Source organism: Rosa chinensis, chromosome 7 (genome assembly GCF_002994745.2).
Source record: "Rosa chinensis cultivar Old Blush chromosome 7, RchiOBHm-V2, whole genome shotgun sequence".
Taxonomy (NCBI): domain Eukaryota; kingdom Viridiplantae; phylum Streptophyta; class Magnoliopsida; order Rosales; family Rosaceae; genus Rosa; species Rosa chinensis.
The window spans coordinates 64,944,989-64,965,199 of NC_037094.1; the positions used below are offsets into that span (position 1 = coordinate 64,944,989).

Sequence of the window (20,211 nt, forward strand, 5' to 3'; positions counted from 1 at the left end):
CTTTTCAAATCTATCATGAAATGATGTGAGAAGAATATTTTGCTTTTCCAGAACCTTTTCAAATCTAGAGAACTGTGATTTGACTACTTTTGTTAAAATTATAAGAAAGCTTGAAGAAGATGAGGAAAAACCCAGAAAAAGAGAGCAATTTTGTATAGAACGGTGATGGTGAAAAAATTACAGTCTTTGTTTTTGTTTACAACTATATATCCTATTGACTTGATTTGGGGTCATTTACCCCTTTTACCCTTAACATCTCCCCTCAAGTTAATGGGAGGGAACCTATCATCATATTGTAGCAGATGAAAGAGTAAGATCCATCATATATTTGACCTTCTGCTTGAGTATAGAAATCTGCACCATGATAACTAACTCCCCATATTGTTGTAATGTAGATACAAAACGATTGACCTGATGCCTCATTTTCACTACTTCTTTTTCATGTTGCTCAGAGTGATTATTCCAACTAATCAAGTGGACCAGATCCTGCATCTTCAATTGGCATCACAATAAAAATAGAGCAAGTTTCACTTGTATCAAGAAACTGAATATCTCAACATATATTTTCAATGCACCAGCGATCAAAACAATGCCGATAGGCCAGTCCACTAACTTGAAGTTCTGCAGAATTAGTACCAACAAGTGACTAAGAAATAATAGTCTAAGGACAAGTGTTTCTCCATTTATAGAATGATCAATCACAGGGAAACCTTCATACAAGCCTTCGTTGAATGCATTATCAATAGCCTTTGAAATAAGAGGAAGTAGCATGATAAGAGGCAAAAATTTCAGATTATTTATTTCAACCATAATAACACATAGAGATACCATCATTTGCACTGAACTTCAAGCTCTTCCAAGTAGGGCATATGTCCCCTTCTTCTAGACAAAGAATTTTACCACCAACATGGTTCCTAAGATTTAGAGAACCATTAGCAGAACATTGATTATTCCCAAGATCAGCTTTACCATCAGCCGAACAATCAAAAGATTGGTCTTTCTTGGAGTTCAAAAGTTGCAGCCTGTTCTCCAAACTTTGAGTGCAAACTCTTGAAGGTGTAGTATTGTCGAGCTCCATTTACTATAATTGAGTCCCTACCACCAGGGTAATTGTCATTGTTAATGTTAGAGATCCGAGGAGGTCTCTAGTTAGCTTTAGAGAGAGAGAGAGAGAGAGAGAGAGAGAGAGAGAGAGAGAGAGAGAGAGAGAGAGAGAGAGAGAGAGAGAGAGAGAGAGAGAGAGAGAGAGAGAAGCAAGTATAGTGGTTTGTCTCCGCCTTAGCGGGAGACTACGTCCACTTGAATATTGTACTATATATGTTTGGGCCTTGCGGCCCAAGTGGATTACATGAGTGTAATGGAGTGATGTTTATGTGGGAGGAGAGTTCCTTTTATAGGTGAAGGAAGTCATCTCCTTTACATTTTCTTAGATGTAGGATGTAGAAATCACTATTCTAGTCTAGAAAGTATGTTTGTGAAGGCAACTTGGCAAGGCAGGGAAGGTGGCTTCCCGGCGACTTATTTGTCTCTTTCGGATACCGTAGCGTAGCTTGAACATAGGGCTACAAGATGCAAGTAGTGGTTGGATCCCATGAGGGTGTTGTTTATGCTTGGTGAGGTAGCAAACTATCCATGTATAGTGAGAGGTATCTACAAGTCCCCGAAGTCCCCGAGTAAGAGGAGCTTCTTGGTTGGGGAGTTATATGAAGTCATCAAGCATAAACAATGTCCGAGAGGCGCCTAGCCCCTACAAGTCCCCGAACTCCTTAAGCAAGAAGGGACTCGTTTAACCTGCACAATGAGACAAAAAAAGTCGCATATTTAGAATGCTTTGTTGTATTGGTTACCGCTCTTATTAATGGAATGCGAAAAGAATTCGATTTGTTGCAAGCGACAAATGGTAAAAGAATTCAATATTCCATTAATGTGTATGAACATGTAAAATATTGGTATTTGTATATGTGGATCTTATGGCCATATAACATGCACAATAGATAGTGGACGTGTAATGGGTGTCCATATAAAATTGTGGGAGTAGTCCCGGTGACATAGTATGAAGCGTTTGTGAACTTGGGGCTTAAGTAAATCATGTTGGATATGATCGAGCAAGTTGGGTGTAGTTGAGTGTGTAGGCGCTGTGTGAGCATGCGGGGCATGGCCCAAGCGCAAGTCGTGGCCATACTCGATACCCAAGCGAGTCGCAACCCGAGCAAGTTGTTTGTCAGAGCATGTTTAATTAAGTCGTAAGTGTCACAAGCTTCTAGATGAATGTCACATGTTTATTTAATTGAGTTGCAATTAAAATAGAAGCATGGCGCATGTGTATAGCATGTACTTGTAGTAAAGTTGCTAATAATATTTTGTAGGCATGCTTAAGGGTCATAGAGGCATGTATAGTCATGCAAAGGCTCTAATTGCAAGAGCGTAAGAGATAAGATATAGTTACTTATCTTATGCCAATTTGGAGCGAGTTGGAGTTGGAATTGATGTAAATACCCAAATCATGTTAGAGTTGTCCAAGCATGACGCTCCATGTGATCGGCGAATGACCGCAGATAGTTTGTTTTGGTCCTGAATGCCATGGGCTAGGCAAGGGATTGCAACTGATGCTGGGATCCTCATGCTCCGCTAGGATTGGAGCTTCGCTGGGATTGAAGCTCCGCTAGGATTGAAGCTCCGCTAGGATTGAACTTCGCTGGGATTGCACTTATTGCTCGGATCCTCCTACTCTGCTAGGATTAGAGCTCCGCTGAGATTGAAGCTCCGCTGGGATTGAAGCTCTGTTGGGATTGAAGTTTCGCTGGGACTGACCTCCGCTAGGATTTGAGCTCCGCTGGGATTGAACTCCGCTGGGATCCTCACTCCCCTGGGATTGAAGCTCCGTTGGGATTGAAGCTTTGCTGGGATTGAAGTTTCATTGGGATTGACCTCCGCTAGGATTGGAGCTCTGCTGGGATCCTCACTCCCCTGGGATTGAAGCTCCGTTGGGATTAAAGCTCTGCTAGGATTGAAGTTTCGCTGGGATTGACCTCCACTAGGATTGGAGCTCCTCTGGGATTGAAGCTCCGCTGGGATTGAACTCCGCTGGGATTGAAGCTCTGCTAGGATTGCAACTGATGCTCGGATCCTCCTACTCTGCTGGGATTGCAATTGATGCTGCGATCCTCATACTCCGCCGCGGGATTGGAGCTCCGCCGGGATTGCACTCCACTGGGATTACAACTGATGCTCGGATCTTCCTACTCCGCTAGGATTGGAGCTCCGCTGGGATTGAAGCTCCACTGGGATCCTCATTCCGCTGGGATTGCAGCTGATGCTAGGATCCTCACTCCGCTGAGATTGAACTCCGCTGGGATTAGAGCTCCGCTGGGATTGAAGCTCCGTTGGGATCCTCATTCTGCTGGGATTGTAGCTCCGCTGGGATCCTCACTCTGCTGGGATTGCAGCTCCTAGCATTATGTTGTCGTGAGAGGCCAGTGTGCCGCTAGACTTCGGCGGACCGCGGAAGGTTGGACACCCAGGTTGCTAAAGTTCTTTTTTTTTTTTTTTTTAAGTGGTGCAGCGTTGACCAACCTTGATTGGTGTTGACTGAGCTCAAGTTTTGAGCGGGTGTTGCGTTGACATCGTTTTGACTTGAAACCTTGCAACTTTGCAAGCACTGGGAACAAATTTATGTTTGAATTTTTTTTGTTACCGCCAAGGATGGATAGCGGCGGATGTAAGGCTTGATTGAGAATATAAGGCAAGGAAGACCGAGTGCTTCTAGCGCCAATGTTAATGTTAGAGATCCGAGAGGGTCTCTAGTTAGCTTTAGAGAGAGAGAGAGAGAGAGAGAGAGAGAGAGAGAGAGAGAGAGAGAGAGAGAGAGAGAGAGAGAGAGAGAGAGAGAGAGAGAGAGAGAGAGAGAGAGAGAGAGAGAGAGAGAGAGAGAGAGAGAGAGAGAGAGAGAGAGAGAGAGAGAGAGAGAGAGAAGCAAGTATAGTGGTTCGTCTACGCCTTAGCAGGAGACTACGTCCACTTGAATATTGTACTATATGTGTTTCGGCCTTGCGGCCCAAGTGGATTACATGAGTGTAATGGAGTGATGTTTATGTGGGAGGAGAGTTCCTTTTATAGGTGAAGGAAGCCATCTCCTTTACATTTTCTTAGATGTGGGATGTAGAAATCACTATTCTAGTCTATAAAGCATGTTTGTGAAAGCAACTTGGTAAGGCCGGGAAGGTGGCTTCCCGGCTACGTATTTGCCGCTTCCGGATACCATAGCGTAGCTTGAACATAGGGCTACAAGATGCAAGTAGTGGTTGGATCCCATGAGGGTGTTGTTTATGCTTGGTGAGGTAGCAAACTATCCATGTATACTGAGAGGTATCTACAGTCATCACATATTGGAGATGTGCATTGTTTGAACATGAGATCATTGCTTGACACAGATTGCATAATGCAATTCCCATTTTGCAGAATAGTATTTGCAGCATATATGTAGAATCCTTTGTAGGAATAGATGCAATGGCATAATAGATTCCATTAATGACAGTGTCAGATGTCATTGATCTATCAACTTTGGCAGGATCTTTGCCACTACGGCCGTTAAAGCAATCACCAATATGCTTCCTTAATGTGCATCCCTCAGTTGCTTCTGCAGTTTTGTTTGAAGAAGCTTCAGAATCACCAGGCAGTTGTTCAGATCCAGAAGTTCTCATCTTTGACCCCACTGAAGATTGTCTCAAAGCATTTTCAATCGCACAATGTTCAACTTTTTCACACTTATTATCAGAACCTGGGCTCAATCCTCGCACAACCTGCACGTTCATATTAATCTTCCTAGATTTTATCCCACACGATTCAGGTTCTCGAAGATCGCCGTCATCCAAGGTGGTGGTCTGATTCGTCTAAATCTTTTATAATGATTCTTTCAGTTTCATGTCTGTAAGATTTGCTATTGCGATTGTTTTTACTGATTGAGGTGGGAGCTTGATAGGAGAAGGTGGTCATCCCACTGTTCGAGAAGCATCCGAAGCAGATCAGGATTGGAAGGGGATTGCCTTTGAAGAGAGATCCGTCCCGATTCGTCAACCTTGGGCCATTTGTTCAGATGTAACTCGGTATGTATTCGATCCTTCTTTTTTTCTTTTCTTTTTTTCCCTTATATATCATGCATATTCATCTCAGTATGGTGGATTAGATTGGGTTTTCATTACTGTGGCTTTGCAATATCAGGATGGATAAGTCAGAGAAATTGGCGATGGTTTAGCCGAGGCAAAAATACAGATGTCTTTATTTATGTTTAAATGGGTGGGATTTGGATTTGTGTTGCAAGAATTGGAAATTGGTTTCTGGGTGTTTTGATTTATGGTTGAAAGTTCAAACTTGAATGACAGGTGTGCTCTTTTTGTTAGGCAGATGCTATCATTTCAAGCATGCAAACTTGTGAAGTGTGAACTGGATGGAGGTGCTTAACCGAGTGTTCTGAAGTGCCACCCGCCCCACACTGCGCAGATTTGTTTGCGTTGGGACAGTGGCAAGATTTCAGGTATTGTGTGTTCTTATTGTTTGGTTTGCATCTTTACTTTTATCCGTAATACTTCTGGATTATGTACTGATTTTAATGAGGGGATTTTCCGAGCCATGAGCTCACACAAAGGAGGGTATCTGAACCTGAATTGGGATTGCATGTACATAGTACCAACTGGAACTTGTTTGGGTATTCTTATTTCCCCACTTTGCCTGTATCTTTTGCTTGTTTATTCAGAATATATATATATATATAGGAATTTTCTCAGGTGCGGACGTCCGTACCGAATTTTCGGTACGGATTTCCTGTTTTCGACCACTTTCCGGCTACATTTTTACATCTTAACCGTTCAGTTTTTAGGTCCTAGTGTATAGATCACCTCTGCAAAATTTCAGCCAATTTGGTGATCGTTAAGGCATCCAAAACTGCATTTTACACGAACGGACCGAATCTGTCGAACCGAAACCGTTCGTATTTAAAATGGTAAATTGCAGTTTTGGATGCCTTAATGATCACCAAATTGGCTGAAATTTTGCAGAGATGATCTATACACTAGGACCTAAAAACTGAACGGTTAAGATGTAAAAATGTGGCCGGAAAGTGGTCGAAAACAGGAAATCCGTACCGTCCGCTCGGTACGGACGTCCGCACCTGAGACGGACTGTGTATATATATATATATATATATATATATATATATATATATATTTCCGGGAAACTTCAAAGTTTTTGTTTCTTCTATGGCCTAATGACTTAATGCGCTTACCATATAAGTTATTCATAATTGGAACTTAATTTGAACTGTTGATTACCTCAGACACAGTATGCCTTTTTTAAGTAATATATATTCATTTTTCAACTTAATTAAGGTGGGAAGCAGTTCGGATTCTTTGAATCTCAAGGTGGGATGATGACTTAATTAAATCATATACTTTTTTATAGCTGGGCCTCTATATGCAGCACTAGGAATTTGAATACCCATTATGTAATCTGGTGTGTGTGACATGACATGATCTAATGAGAATCAGTATAATTTGAATACCCACTACATAATCTGGTGTGTTTAATATGTTTGCTGATATGGTGGTCAATTCTTTTGTGTGTTGTACGCTATTCTGGTGGTCAAGCAGCAGTTATAGGAGATTATTGACAATCTGGTAAGTTTGGATGCATAATTCTTTTGAACATCCTATGATATCACCCTTTGTAGAAGCAGTGGTTAGCTCTCTTTTCTCCCAATTCAATGCAGGCATATATACAATTGAGTCGACCAGTCATATGCTTGATGCATGTTATGGTCGGTATCTGCATCTTCTCTCGAGATCAATTTCTTTGTTCTTTTTTTATTTTTTTATTTTTTATTTTGAAACTCTCTAGATCAATATCATGTCCAAATAAGTCGTCAACCAAACCATGTTTCATACTACCTTTACTACATTTTTCCAGCATGCATCTCTTTGTTTTTAATCACAACTACTGATAGCAAGTGTTTTATACTGCCTTTCTAATGCAGGTTATGCAGAACCATCAAGAAGCAGTTAGAGAATATGAACAAAAATAAATATCAAAGAGACCAAGTTGGCCTATCTTAACCTGATTCTAAGTTACTAGGTGTAATAATAAATAGGCAACTAGCAATTAAGCCTCACTTGACCTGATTCTAGGCCGTAACCATTGTTGTTTTCTCTGTTTTTTGTGGGGCTCCAATGGCCTTCCTTCGTAGTTTCCAGAATAATTTGCGGAATTAGAAAGAATGGAGTTGATGTTTGGCTAAATAAACAAGCTGTCATATTAAATAATTGATATTTTTATAAAAGAAATAATAATTAAAAAACAATTAAAAAGGCCAACTTCAACCAAACCGGACCGAACTGAACTGGTCGGTTCGGTTTCGGTTTTAAAAAGTGAAAAACACAGAACCGAATTGAAGTCAAGTTTGGTTCGGTTCTTGGTTTAGGCTTAAAATCGAACCGAATCAAACTGAACTCACTCCTAGTTACATAGTTAGAGTCGTCTAACTGAACTGTAATGAGATTGTAGAAATTGGACAGTAGATAATTTTGTAACATTGTATTGTTATTCGTGATGCAACCTGAGCTCGTGATACCATGTTAGAATTATAAGAAAGCCTGAAGAAGATGAGGAAAAATCTAGAAAAAAAGAGCAATTTTGTATAGAATGATGATGGTGAAAAATTACAATATTTGTTTTTGTTTACAACTATACATCCTATTGACTTGGGGTCATTTACCCCTTCTACCTTTAACAACCTTCACTCATTTGTACAACACAAACAAAGGCACGAATTAAACAAAATCCATGTTTGAAGCTGTAATAATTAACAAGCCTAGGTAAGAAGAGGAGCAAGCATGGCCTAGAAGGAGATGAGAAGGAAAGAATTGGGTTTGGTTTGTCTTTGAAAAGAAGAGAAAGAAATTGGATGTTGTGACCGGAGAAGAAGAGAAAGAAGAAACCAGTGCATGCAAGCCTAGGATAAGAAATTTTGAACAAATAATATGCTGACAATTAAGTTAATTGAATCATTGAGTCACTGAACTGTCCGTTTCTTATTCGTTGAAACTATAATCATATGTATGCAATTCAATCATAAAAAATTTTATAACACAAAAAGTTCTTCATATTAGACACTAATCAATTGTTATTAGATCGGAGAACCCTAAGGCTGGGCTTTTTCCATTTTGTGAAATAGTTCTCATCTGGCGGTGCCCGGACGTTCGGGCTGGTCTCCGACTGTCATGGAGTTTGCTGTCGGACGGATGATCGATGTCTATTGCAGGGGTTTTTTCTCAGTGCTTTGTCGGAAGTTTCAGTTGGGCATGTGCTAGGTGATGGTCGTGCTGTACAGGGTTGGCAATCGATCCCCGTTGACAGTTTCTTGGATCGATGGCGCCATGGGTTTGAATCGATGGCGGTGTGGGGTTGTGAGGACCTAGATTGGGGATGGTGTGTTCCATGGTGGCATAGGTTGTGCCAGCGTTGCTCGTGGCAGTTTGGGTCATGGGCGGTGAGAGGCCGTGGCAGCGTGGATCATGGCAACACGAGTCGTGGAGGCTTGGGTCGGGCGAAGCTCGACCAGACTGCTACGTATGATGGGGGTGTTGGAGATGGAGACGGTGGATCGGACCGAACCAGGCTTGATGGGCCTTGCGTGATTTTCTTTGGTGATTGCCCTCTTGGGCTTTGAGTTTTGGGTTGGGGGTTTTTCCCTAGTCCATTAATTATGTATTAGTGTAGTCTTTTACAATAGTTTTCTTTTAGGAAGCTAATGAACGTTATATGCACTCTATGTATCTCTAGCATCTCTGGAGTAGTACCAAAAGAAGATCCCTACTTTGTCTATGTACATGAATGTGTAATGAGTGACTCTATTTCTATGTACCACTGTGGGTACTACCACTATCTTCTTATGTGTTTGTAGATGGCAGCAGTAGGATATGTAACTACCTATTTTGACTTTAGATGAATACATTCTGGCTTTTGATTCCAAAGAAGAAAAAAAATGATAAAAATGTTTATAACCTATAGGACGTAAGAGAATCGGTTTGGTCTGGTTGACCACCAGTTTTTGTAATGCAGAATTACAAACTGTCACCGAAGTGATCAGCTAGATGCAGTCTTTTGTCACTGATTGGCTGATTCGATCCAGTTCTGATTTTTCCATGGTGATTCCGTGTCAGTTTGGCCGGTTTCTGATTTTTCAATGTCCAAAAGTTCACCCATACATATGGTAATTAGGTCCTACTCAAGACCTCCAACTTATAAAGAATAGACTAATATTTGTACGGCTTATTGTCGAGCATAATGAGCATGCCCGTGATCGTTCCTACCACATCAGTGTCCAACCAATGTAACTCAGGAATACACTGGCAACAAAGCTTCCAACTTGAGAAAAGTTAAGGTCTGGCCATGCTGGAATTCGGCCTCACACGTTCACCGAATATTCCCTTCCGAAAAGGGCCTAATCTACATTTGATGCTTACTAGTCCCACATCAAAAAAAAAGAGAAGGCCGGACCTCAGACTCTATATAAACTAACTTCTTAGAATAGCTAAGGTATGCAATTTATTGCCTATATAACATTATAATGTTACTCTGTCAATATTAATACTTGACTGACTTTGACATCGGAGGAGTGAAGACCAGCCACCCAGTGTCCCTCCTGACGCCTTTGTTATACTTGACAGGTGACCGCCACATATCTCACTATATCAGCCAGATATCCCCAGACTCAGTGTCTGCTAAAGAACATCCCTGCTTCTATCTAGAGCCTCGGGTTCTAGGCAGAAACAATGTTATTTGACCAAATATTTGCTAGACTAGAGTTTTTAAGTTTTGTGTTAAAAAAAAAAACATAAATTATTGATATAAAGTAATATCTTTTAAATTGTTTATAATATAGCTAGAGCACCTTCAACAACGTTCATGAAAACTCTGTATTACTCTAGCAGCCATAAGAATTCTCATGAAAGTTTCAATTTCTTCAAGGTTTCACTCACGTTAGGATTTCTTAGAATTATCATAGCCAATTTTTTTAATTATTTATCTTTTTAAAAAAAAAGAAAAAGAAACTGGACGTGAAGCATAAAAGTTCTCATCATAGACACGGCCCTGAGGGCTGCCGCCTCAGGCAGCGGCCTCAGGCCACGGGACTCCGGCGGGCCTCCGTTAGTTTTATTTTTATTTATTTATATATAAATATAGATTCAACAATCGGTTATATATTTTTCGTCGCGATACTTGCTTGATGGTCTGCTATAGTTCAGTTGGTGGGGAATGTGGTGGTTTGCATTTAAGAGCCACCCCACCTAGGTTCGATTTTTGAGCTTGTTCAATTCACTTTGCTTTTTTTATTTTTATTATTTTTTCTGGTTTACTTTACAACTCTTTTATTTATTTATTTTGGTTTCTTTTGGAATAATCACGTTTAATTCCTTTTCTTTATTGCTAACGTATATGATAATACCCCTTATAATTTAAGAAAATAATATATACGTAACAAAATACTACATGAAAATCTAATTTTATTATTGAATAAAACAAATTTGGTTGATCGAATACCATTCATGAGGCCACGTTTTAATAATTCGCTTCAGATCTCTACAATGTCAAGACTGCCCCTGCACCCAGCCATGGCAGCTTGATCTTATGTAGACATATTAGATCGATCATTATTCTTGCATGTGGTACGTGTGGTGCCCAAGACATTTGGATTTGATCAATCTTAAGGATTGTTGGGTTTTGTTTCCGAAAAGAACGAGAGAGAGATGCTGATATAAATCAACTATATAACTATATTGAATGGAAAGCAAAAGACACAGATGGCAAATGTAATTGTCTCGTCATGCGTTAGAAGTGGAATCCTTCGGTTGCAAGACAAAAAGTTTTATTTCCATGTTCTCTTTTTGTCAAAGAAAAATAGGCTGAACAGGAAAAGAAGTCATTAGGTTTACATTTTCCTGGATATATAAATCAATGAGTTAGTAGTAGGGATGCAGAAAATTATTTTAATGTTAATATTTTGAAGGTACACTTAAATTTGCTAGCAGCACCCGAAAATTTCTTAACCAATCGTGTTGCCAATATATTACAAAAACATAGAGTCAAAAAGATTTTTATAGAATTTTGGGATGAGGTGAAGCCCGGCTATCCGACCAAGTAGATCCACCCCCTGACTCTTGTAGTTGTAACTTCTTAGTCGTCGGTTTTGGGGGGTCTTTCTTTCCTGCATCTTTCCCGGGTGCTGCAGGCGGACCTTTCTTGCCTCCAGCAGCTTTGGCTAATTTGGCAGCTTTGGCAGCTTTGTTTTTCTTCACAACAACGACTACGATAATAATTATAAGAATCAGGATGGCCACAGCAAGTCCAATGACAAGCTTCTTATGATTTTTTAATTTTTCTGCAATTTTAGCCATTGTTGAGAGTAGAGTGTGGCTCGACCTTCGCTGCTTTAAGTTTTAACAAGTCCGGTCAGCCACACACACAACGAAGCAGGACAACAACAATGCGGAAAGAGATAAAAAGAGGAAGACACCAACCAAATTTTCCTCTTCTAATCTCTCTGCTCTTCTATTTGGAATTTGAGTCTCATTTTATACTTTGGGCATCGACACAGGAGGTCTGGCCAGGAGAATTTTTAGATAAGTCTATTTTTTCTATGGTTGGTTAGAGATGGCAGCCAGGTTGTTTTTTCTTTTCCAACCGCAATTTGCCCCTAAATTCTCTCTGTGACATTTCAATTTCGAAAATTACATTTTTACCCTCATGTATATGAACATTGCTCAAAGTTGCCAACAGATTGTCGAGGTCGATGCAATCCATGTTGTAAACTTGTGATCTGTTTTTCATTAGTGATCTGGTTTTCGTCTTTCACCTGTCACGCAGATATTTTCCCTCAATAGAGTTTTACTGCATCAACAAAACATGTGTTCTTTATTGCTTTAGTTGGTTTGTAAATCAAATATTCATTATCATAAATATCTGTTCTCAGGATTGAACATAAATGAGAAAGTAAATATTGAACGAAAAATTTGGTTGTGATCCTAGGACCTGCATTTTTTTATATGTTTAATACTTCATTGAAACAGTAAGAGCTTATCAACTTATTGTTTTTTTTAAATTAGATTTAAGAAAATTTAGAAAGTTTTTTATGATACCATGTGATCTCGATTAGTAAAAAAAGAAACTTTTACAATTTATTTGAGAAATATTGTCATACACTACTCATCCTTCCAGTTAATACAGCTGCGGTATTCCAGTTTCAACAGCGCCATCTTCTCTCCGCACCTAAAGACAAAGTTTGTGATAGCGAGCTTGTTAAACGAACGAGAGCTATGTCGTGGTGTATTAAGTAGGCCTCGTCAACGGGCTGGGCCAGGCCCGGGCAGGCCCATTCATGGAGGGCTTGGGCAGGGCCTGGCTGGGCCTTGTTACATTTTTAAATAATGGCAGGTCGGGCCGGGCCGGGGTTTATTGTAAATCAAATGATCCAAGCCCGTCCATATATAGCAGGTCTTGCGGGTTTTTTAGGGCCGGGCCGGGGTTTATTGTAAATCAAATGATCCAAACCCGTCCATATATAGCGGGTCTTGCGGGCTTTTTCGGGCCAGGCCTTGCGGGCTTTATTTATAAATAAATATTTAAAGACACTAATACTTTTTTTTTAATCAAGCTTTAAAAATTCATTGGATAATGATCAAATACAACCAAACGGAATAAATCTATATTGTACAATAACAAAAAAATCTATATTTATATATAGAAACTAATTTATTTATAAATAAATTTTTAAAAACACTAATTTTTTATAAATCTATATTTATATATGGGTCAAAGTCTGTTTAGTCCATGTACTATGCCTCTCTCATTGTTTCAGTTCTTGACATTCCAATTTAATCTGAAAAGTCTCTGACGTCTTAATTTCCGTCTAATAGGTCATTTCCGAGGGAAATTAGGAATTGGCCTTGGGTGAAATGTCCAATATACCCCTCAGTTATTTCTTTTTTCTTTTTTTCCCTTTTTAATTTCTTTTTTTCCTTTTTTTTCTTTTTCCTTTTTAATTTCTTTTTTTTCTTTTTTCTTTTTTCTTTTTTCTTTTTCCTTTTTAATTTCATTTTTTTTCCTTTTTCCATTTTTTTTCTTTTTTTTCTTTTTTCTTTTTCCTTTTTAATTTCTTTTTTTTCTTGTTTCTCTTTTCTTTTTCCTTTTTAATTTCTTTTTTTTCTTTTTCCTTTTATTTTTCTTTTTTTCCTTTTTCCATTTTAATTTCTTTTTTCTTTTTTTTAATTTCTTTTTTATTTTTCTTTTTTCCTTTTCAATTTCTTTTTTCCTTTTTTTTCTTTTTTCTTTTTCCTTTTTAATGACCATCGTATTCTGCTGCATCAGTAGCGCCACGTCGGCGAACCAATCCAAATCGACCCGAAACCCCAATTCTTGTTCTCCACGCCAGCGGCCATTTTTCTTTTCCATCACTATTCTTCTTCTTCACTTCTGGTTTTTGTCAACTTGGCCATCAAAAACCACCATTTCAACCAAACCCAAAATCCAAATCACCATTTTGAGCAACACCCAAAAACCTCAGAGTTTGAAAAAATGATAGTTTTCAGTGAAAAGTTTCCAAATTGAGGCTTGATGTGGAGAGAGAAAGTGGGATTTGAGTGGGAGAGAGAGAACTAGGTTGTGAAAACAAGAGGGGAGTGGTTTAGCAGCGAATTTCCGAGCTGATTGGGAAATAGATGGGTTGTGGAGTTTGACCAGAATGGGATTGGTGGGCTGAGGAAGTAGAAAGATGGCAAAACGAAAAAGAAAAAAGAACTTAAAAAGGAACAAGAAAAAAAAAAAGAAATAGCAAATAAGAAATTAAAAAGGAAAAAAAGGAATTAAAAAGCAAAAAAGAAATGAAAAAGAAAAAAGAAAAAAGGAAAAAAAGAAATTAAAAAAATAAATTAAAAAGGAAAAAGAAAAAAATGAAAAAAAGAAATTAAAAAGGAAAAAGGAAATAGAAAAAAAAAGAAATTAAAATGGAAAAAGGAAAAAAATAAAAATAAAAAGGAAAAAGAAAAAAGAAAAAAAGAAATAAAAAAGGAAAAAGAAAAAAAGGAAAAAAAATAAATTAAAAAGGAAAAAAAAGAAAAAAGAAATAACTGAGGGGTATATTGGACATTTCACCCAAGGCTAATTCCTAATTTCCCGCAGAAAAGACCTATTAGACGGAAATTGAGACCTCAGGGACTTTTCAGATTAAATTGGAATGTCAGGGACTGAAACGATGAGAGAGACATAGTACAGGGACTAAACAGACTTTAGCCCTTTATATATCATACACTCCAAAGAGCAACTTCTAGCAATTCAAAGAAAATAGGAAAACCGAACGTTAGATGTGATTATTACAATAAATTATACGTGTGGTTAAAAATTTAGTCAATATCACCATAGTTTCGAACCCGATCGGATTAGTCAACCGTAGTCACTTGCATGTTTTCTTGGTTGACCGATGGCGTGATGACTGCAAAACTTGCTTATTTTTTTACATCACGTTTGTAAATATTTCATCAATGGATATGTGTGGACATAAGATAAAAATTTCAATTTTTAATTACAAATACGTTGGCCTATACTAATTTGCCTCCTAAAGTTGTATGACTTATACATTGTATTTAAATTGTTGAGGTCCATTCTAAAGCAACCATGAAGTGGAAGATGAATTTGGAGAAACCAACCGCTCGATGGAGAGATTGTAATGTTTTATGGTGGTTGTAAAAAATCAAGCCAATTTACTTCTCGTTTCGAATTCGATCAATTAGGTCAAACTTAGTTACTCTTATAAACCTATATTTATATATCATACACTCCAAAGAGCAACCTCTATAAATTTAAATAAAATGAAAAAACTGACCGGTAGATGTGATTATTACAATAAATTATGAGTGTGGTAAAAAGTTTAGCCAATTTCACCATATTTTCGAATCCGATCGAATTGGTCAACCGTTGTCACTTATATGTCTTCTTGGTTGACCGATGACATGACAACCGCGAAACGTGCTTATTTTTTCACAACAAGTATGTAAATGTTCCATCAATGGATGTGCGTGGACATAAGATAAAATTTCAATTTTAATTACTAATACGTTGGCCTATACCAATTTGCCTCCTAAAGTTATATGACTTATACATTGCATTTAAATTGTTGAGGTTCATTCTAAAGCAACCATGAAGTGGAAAATGAATTCGGAGAAACCAACCGCTCGATGTAGAGATTGTTAGAGATTGTAATGTTTTATGGTGGTTGTAGAAAATCCAGCCAATTTGGGTCTCGTTTCGAATTTGATCAACTAGGTCAAACTTAGTTACTCTTATAAACCTATATTTATATATCATACACTCCAAAGGGCAACCTCTATCAATTCAAATAAAATGGAAAAACCGACCGTGGGATGCGATTATTATAATAAATTATGAGTGTAGTAAAAAATTTAGCTAATTTCACCATATTTTCGAATCCGATCGAATCGGTCAACCGTATTCATGACATGTAGAATATATATGCATATATTCTATATAGAAGTATGAGAACTTCCAATTTCACCATAAGCCAAATTACAACAAATTCACACTCACACAAAGACACACACACACACATATATAACATATACACACACACACACACACACATATATATATATATATATATATATAAACACACACATATATAAACATGTCTAAAAGTCCTGAATCTTCAATAATGATGATGCGGCACACTGAAGATTTCCAAATATATGTGTTGGGCCTTCTAGACATGAACTTGTAAAAGATGTTGCAGATTCTCATCCAAGCTGAACTGTCTTCACTTAAATTGAATAACTCCTTTTAGAAAAGTCGGAATTGCAAACCGTAAAATTCCTCAGAAACTAGACACATGGGGCTTTCCGTGCATATAGGGTACATATTCTAATTCCATCCGAGCAGTTCTCAGTAATTCAGCGAAGTTAGGTTCTAGACATGAACTTGTAAAAGATGTTGCAGATTCCCGTCCAAACTGAACTGCCTTCACTTAAATTGCCATAACTCCTTCTAGAAAAGTCAGAATAGCAAACCTTAAATTTCTTCAGAAACTAGACACATAGGGCTTTCCGTGAATATAGAGTACAGCTCCTAATTCCATCCGACCAGTTCCCAGTAATTCAGCGAAGTTAGGTGTTCTGCACAACAGTTTTCTGTGTTAGTTAGCTCAGCTTAGCTTCTTTTCTAGTTTTCTTATTTCTTTGAAACACACCTACTAAGACACTAAACTAACGTAAATGAACTATAAATAAGGAGAACTAAACATATATACCAAGACTCCAAGAGAAAGAGGCATAGAAATATAAAAAAATATGTGCACAGCAACATACATATATAGATATATATAGATATATGTATATATAATATAATATAATATAATATAATAGTTTACGGGCTTTTACGGACCGGGCCTAGCGGGCTTTTGGATGGCCGGGCCGGGTTTTTGGCGGGCCTCCATTGGCCCACCGAGGCGGGCTTTTGCGGGCTTTTTGACTGGTCGGGCCAGGCTTTTGGCCTTCAGGGCCGGCGGGCCTCCATCGGCTCACTTGATCCGCGGGCTTTTTGATGAGGCCTAGCATTAAGTCTTTTTGCTCTACACTCTGTTTCGCGAAAGGAGCAGCTTTCTCGGCATAAATACAAATGGAAAGAGCTTCTTTAGAGAATTTAGAAGCCCCTCTTTGCAGTTGTGCTCAGTGCTGCTGAGTTTATGTGATACAAGTCTGACCGAATGGCAGCTCTTTTCCACATGGAATATTCTCGTTTGTTGGAACACCCACAACAAATAACATCTGTCACACTTGTTTAGCAATCTTATTATATGGTCGATATATACATCATATATAAGACCACCAAGAAAATGGAGGTGGCTGTAAATCTTTTTCATGGAAACAAAAGAAAAGCTTTAGTGCTGTACATGTACAAATCTATGACAACAGGAATGAAAACCAGAGTAAAGGTAAAGGAGCTTTTGAATTTTCCAGTTCCCAAAAAAGATCAAAAATAAATAAAAATTCACAGAAAACTAATAAGAAAAAAGAAATGAAAGTGATGATGATCATGTCTTCCAACTTCGACTCCTCGAAATTGGATCTTTCATTCCAGTGATTCCACCCACAACCCATGTCTCCTTGGCAATTTCAGTTGAAATGTTGTACAAATCAGAACCGTATGTCATCACTACCAGGTTCTCGTTCTTCTTCTTCATCTTCTCTTCATCCATTAAACTCTTCAAAGTAATTTTGCCTTTTCTCTCTTGTTTTTCTGATACATTTTCTTCCTGGCATTCTTCTTTTTCTTGTTCCTCTTCTTCTTCATGATCATTTTTTTCTTCTTCTTTCTCTTCTAACCAGCTCTTTGCAGGAGCAGACCTGCACCTCATTAGCAGCAGAGCATTTGGTGGTGGAACTGAGGGTACTGCAGAAGTCGATCCGTCATCATCGAAACTAGGCCTATCATCTATCTCAATTCCATCTTGTTTGGAAAAACCATCACTCTGATTTTCCTGTAAAACCATATACCATTTAGAAAAAACCGTTCTGGAATTTTCGTCAGTACCTTCACTTCCTTCAACAGTACCCACATGGTTTTCTTCTCTGTCTTCCTCTTCTTCTTCATCGTCTTCATCGTCAGAAGTGATATCTGGTTGAGGGAAGGACCCAAAACACCGAAAGTCGAATCGGATTCTTCGCAAGCAAGTTAGGAAGTGCATTACATCTTTCTTGAACCCGAGTGCCTCCGCCCAGTTCGGTTTCGGCTTCTTTTGCTTTTTATTCTTGTGAATCCTCTCAATCTCCTCCATCACTGTTTGCCAGCTTTTGATCGAGCCAGTCTTGTGCCGAACCTTGATCTGTCCGGCACATGTGACTTTTGGCGACGTGGGCTCAGAGATCTCCGAGCCCATTGCCTTGGTTTTGGCCCATAACATAGGACTGGCCTGGCCAAAGCTTTTGGTTCTACCTCTCTTGATGAGCTGCTGGTTGTGATTGTTGTGGTGCTTTTTGGCTTCTAAGGACCTTGCTGGGCTGCAAATGGATTTTGGCATAAGGGTTAAATTGGTTCTTGAAGGAAAACATACCAGTAAATCTGCAGAAAGACCTCCTTTGGCATCTCTTGCCTTCATTTTTGTTGATTCTAATGGCTTTCTACTGTGTTTCTGTGTTGTGTTTTGGTCTCTCAGATTTGTGTTTGGGTTTGGGATGGTTTATAAAAGAAAGGCGGGAGAGATTGACAGCTTTTCTTTGCTTTTGACTTTACTGAATGTGTTTCTTCTCTTTAATCAACATCTTCCCTCTTTTCTTTTCTCCCTTCTACACTCTTTAACATCTGTTCGATCATTTTCCTGACACTCCTTTTTGCTTCTCTTTGAAATGGGGTCACAGGCTCATACAGATAGAGCTTCTTTTTTAGCCTTTGCTTTTTTCCCAATTCTCCCTAAACAAATTGAAAACCGAAAAGAATTGAAGAAAGTTGCATGGGAAAGTTGACGCCCACGAGCCTTGTTTCATGATCCAATCATACCACCTCAACTTGTGAGCCCATGCCAGTTATGAAGCTTGCCTTATTAGCTAGAGCTAGTGCCCACAAACATAAGTGAACTACTACCAAACCTTCACTTGAATGGAACCCACTAGAGTTTGTGAGGGTGGTAGATTAGTTTAGGTCATTGCTTGGTGATTTTCTTTCAATTGCTTCCATTTGATATCCCTATAATTGCTTTAGTGATTAGTCTAGCATGTCATTTCATACAAAGCACCTAACATTATTCTAAAGTTAGGTAAAACTTCTTTCCATAATTGGTTAAATTATCGACCCCTAATTGATTGGTAAATGAATTGAATTCCAAGAAATGTAATAGGGGGTGATGGAAATGGCAAGAGTATTATCAACATTGAATTTCATTACTTTCCAATACTCGTATTAAAAGAAAGCATAGAAAGAAATCCCTAGATTTTCTTTTAAAATTCTTGTAATTTATGTAATCATAATGACAAAAACTTAGCTTACATAGACAAAAATACCAAAACTTAGATTTTGTTCCCTAACCAAACACCAAATAAGGCATACAAGAATATGAACAGACACTAAATTCCATTACATTCCAATCTTTGGTTGTGAAGAGAGAGTGGAAACAAATCCCATAGATTTTCTTCTTAAACTTAATACAAAATCTGTGAGATGATGACATAATTAAACTTAGCTTATAGAGACCAAAATACCCTATTTGGATTTTCATTTTTTTTATTTGTTATATCTATGATCATAACCAAATACAAACCAGGAAGAAAAACTAATATATTTTGTGAGCTATGAGAGAATGTTGAATATATTTATTATATGCCATATTCATATAATATATGAGCATGCAATACATTTCCTACCATAGTTTCCTTAAACAACTAGAGAAGGAGATGAAAGGCAGACCGAAAGTGTTGAAAGAAAGGATGGGATGCAGAAAACTCATCATCAAAAGAGGAATAGAGGATCAAGTATAGTGAGGTTGTCATGATGAAGTGAGTAATGCACTTGAGCGGATGTATAAAAGATGACCCCGCTAACCACTAATTTGCATTATTAGTTAATAACTTAATAGTAGACTTTACCTTTATTTTGATGCATGTCTACTCCAAAAAGTCTCCAACTCAACGGAAAATGATAATTTACATTTTTTTTTTTAAGATGTACTTATTTAGCAATTTGTGATAGTATTGGTATTATACTAATTGATAATAAGTTATGTACATGAATTACATTTGTTCGTAATCTTAATCTGACTTTATATACTATTAACCCGTGTTATGGTAGAAAGGGAAAAAAAAAAAAAGTGTTATCAATGTTCCATCTGTTTAAGGAAAACCAAAATTGGGAGAGAATTGAGTCATACTTTCATTGATTATAGGGGTCTCTTTATATAGAGGATTACAAGACATAGAATCAGAGTTGTAAAGGAAAGATAATCGTACAATTAATCGGATATCTATGAATATCTCCGAGAATATCTCTAATTCTAAACCCAATTACAAGTAGGTCAAGTAACCTAGAGTTTGGGTCAAACATATATTCTGGATTTATTTGAACATTCCCTCTTGTGTCGCCCAAACGTGGTGCTCCTCTTGTTGCCTCATT

The 20,211-nt window shown here is 38.0% G+C and overlaps 1 protein-coding gene across 1 annotated transcript; it reads right to left on the reverse strand.

Annotated features, from left to right (window-relative positions):
- Nucleotides 1-17,039: 17,039 nt before the first annotated feature.
- On the reverse strand, nt 17,040-18,516 carry LOC112179076. The gene has a single exon (XM_024317392.2). The coding sequence runs from the start codon at nt 18,206-18,208 to the stop codon at nt 17,144-17,146; it is 1,065 nt and encodes a 354-aa protein (XP_024173160.1). The 5' UTR covers nt 18,209-18,516; the 3' UTR covers nt 17,040-17,143.
- Nucleotides 18,517-20,211: the final 1,695 nt, after the last annotated feature.

Excerpts from the sequence above, each read along its gene's own strand:
- LOC112179076 (XM_024317392.2), bottom strand. The coding sequence starts at position 18,208 with ATGAAGGCAAGAGATGCCAAAGGAGGTCTTTCTGCAGATTTACTGGTA.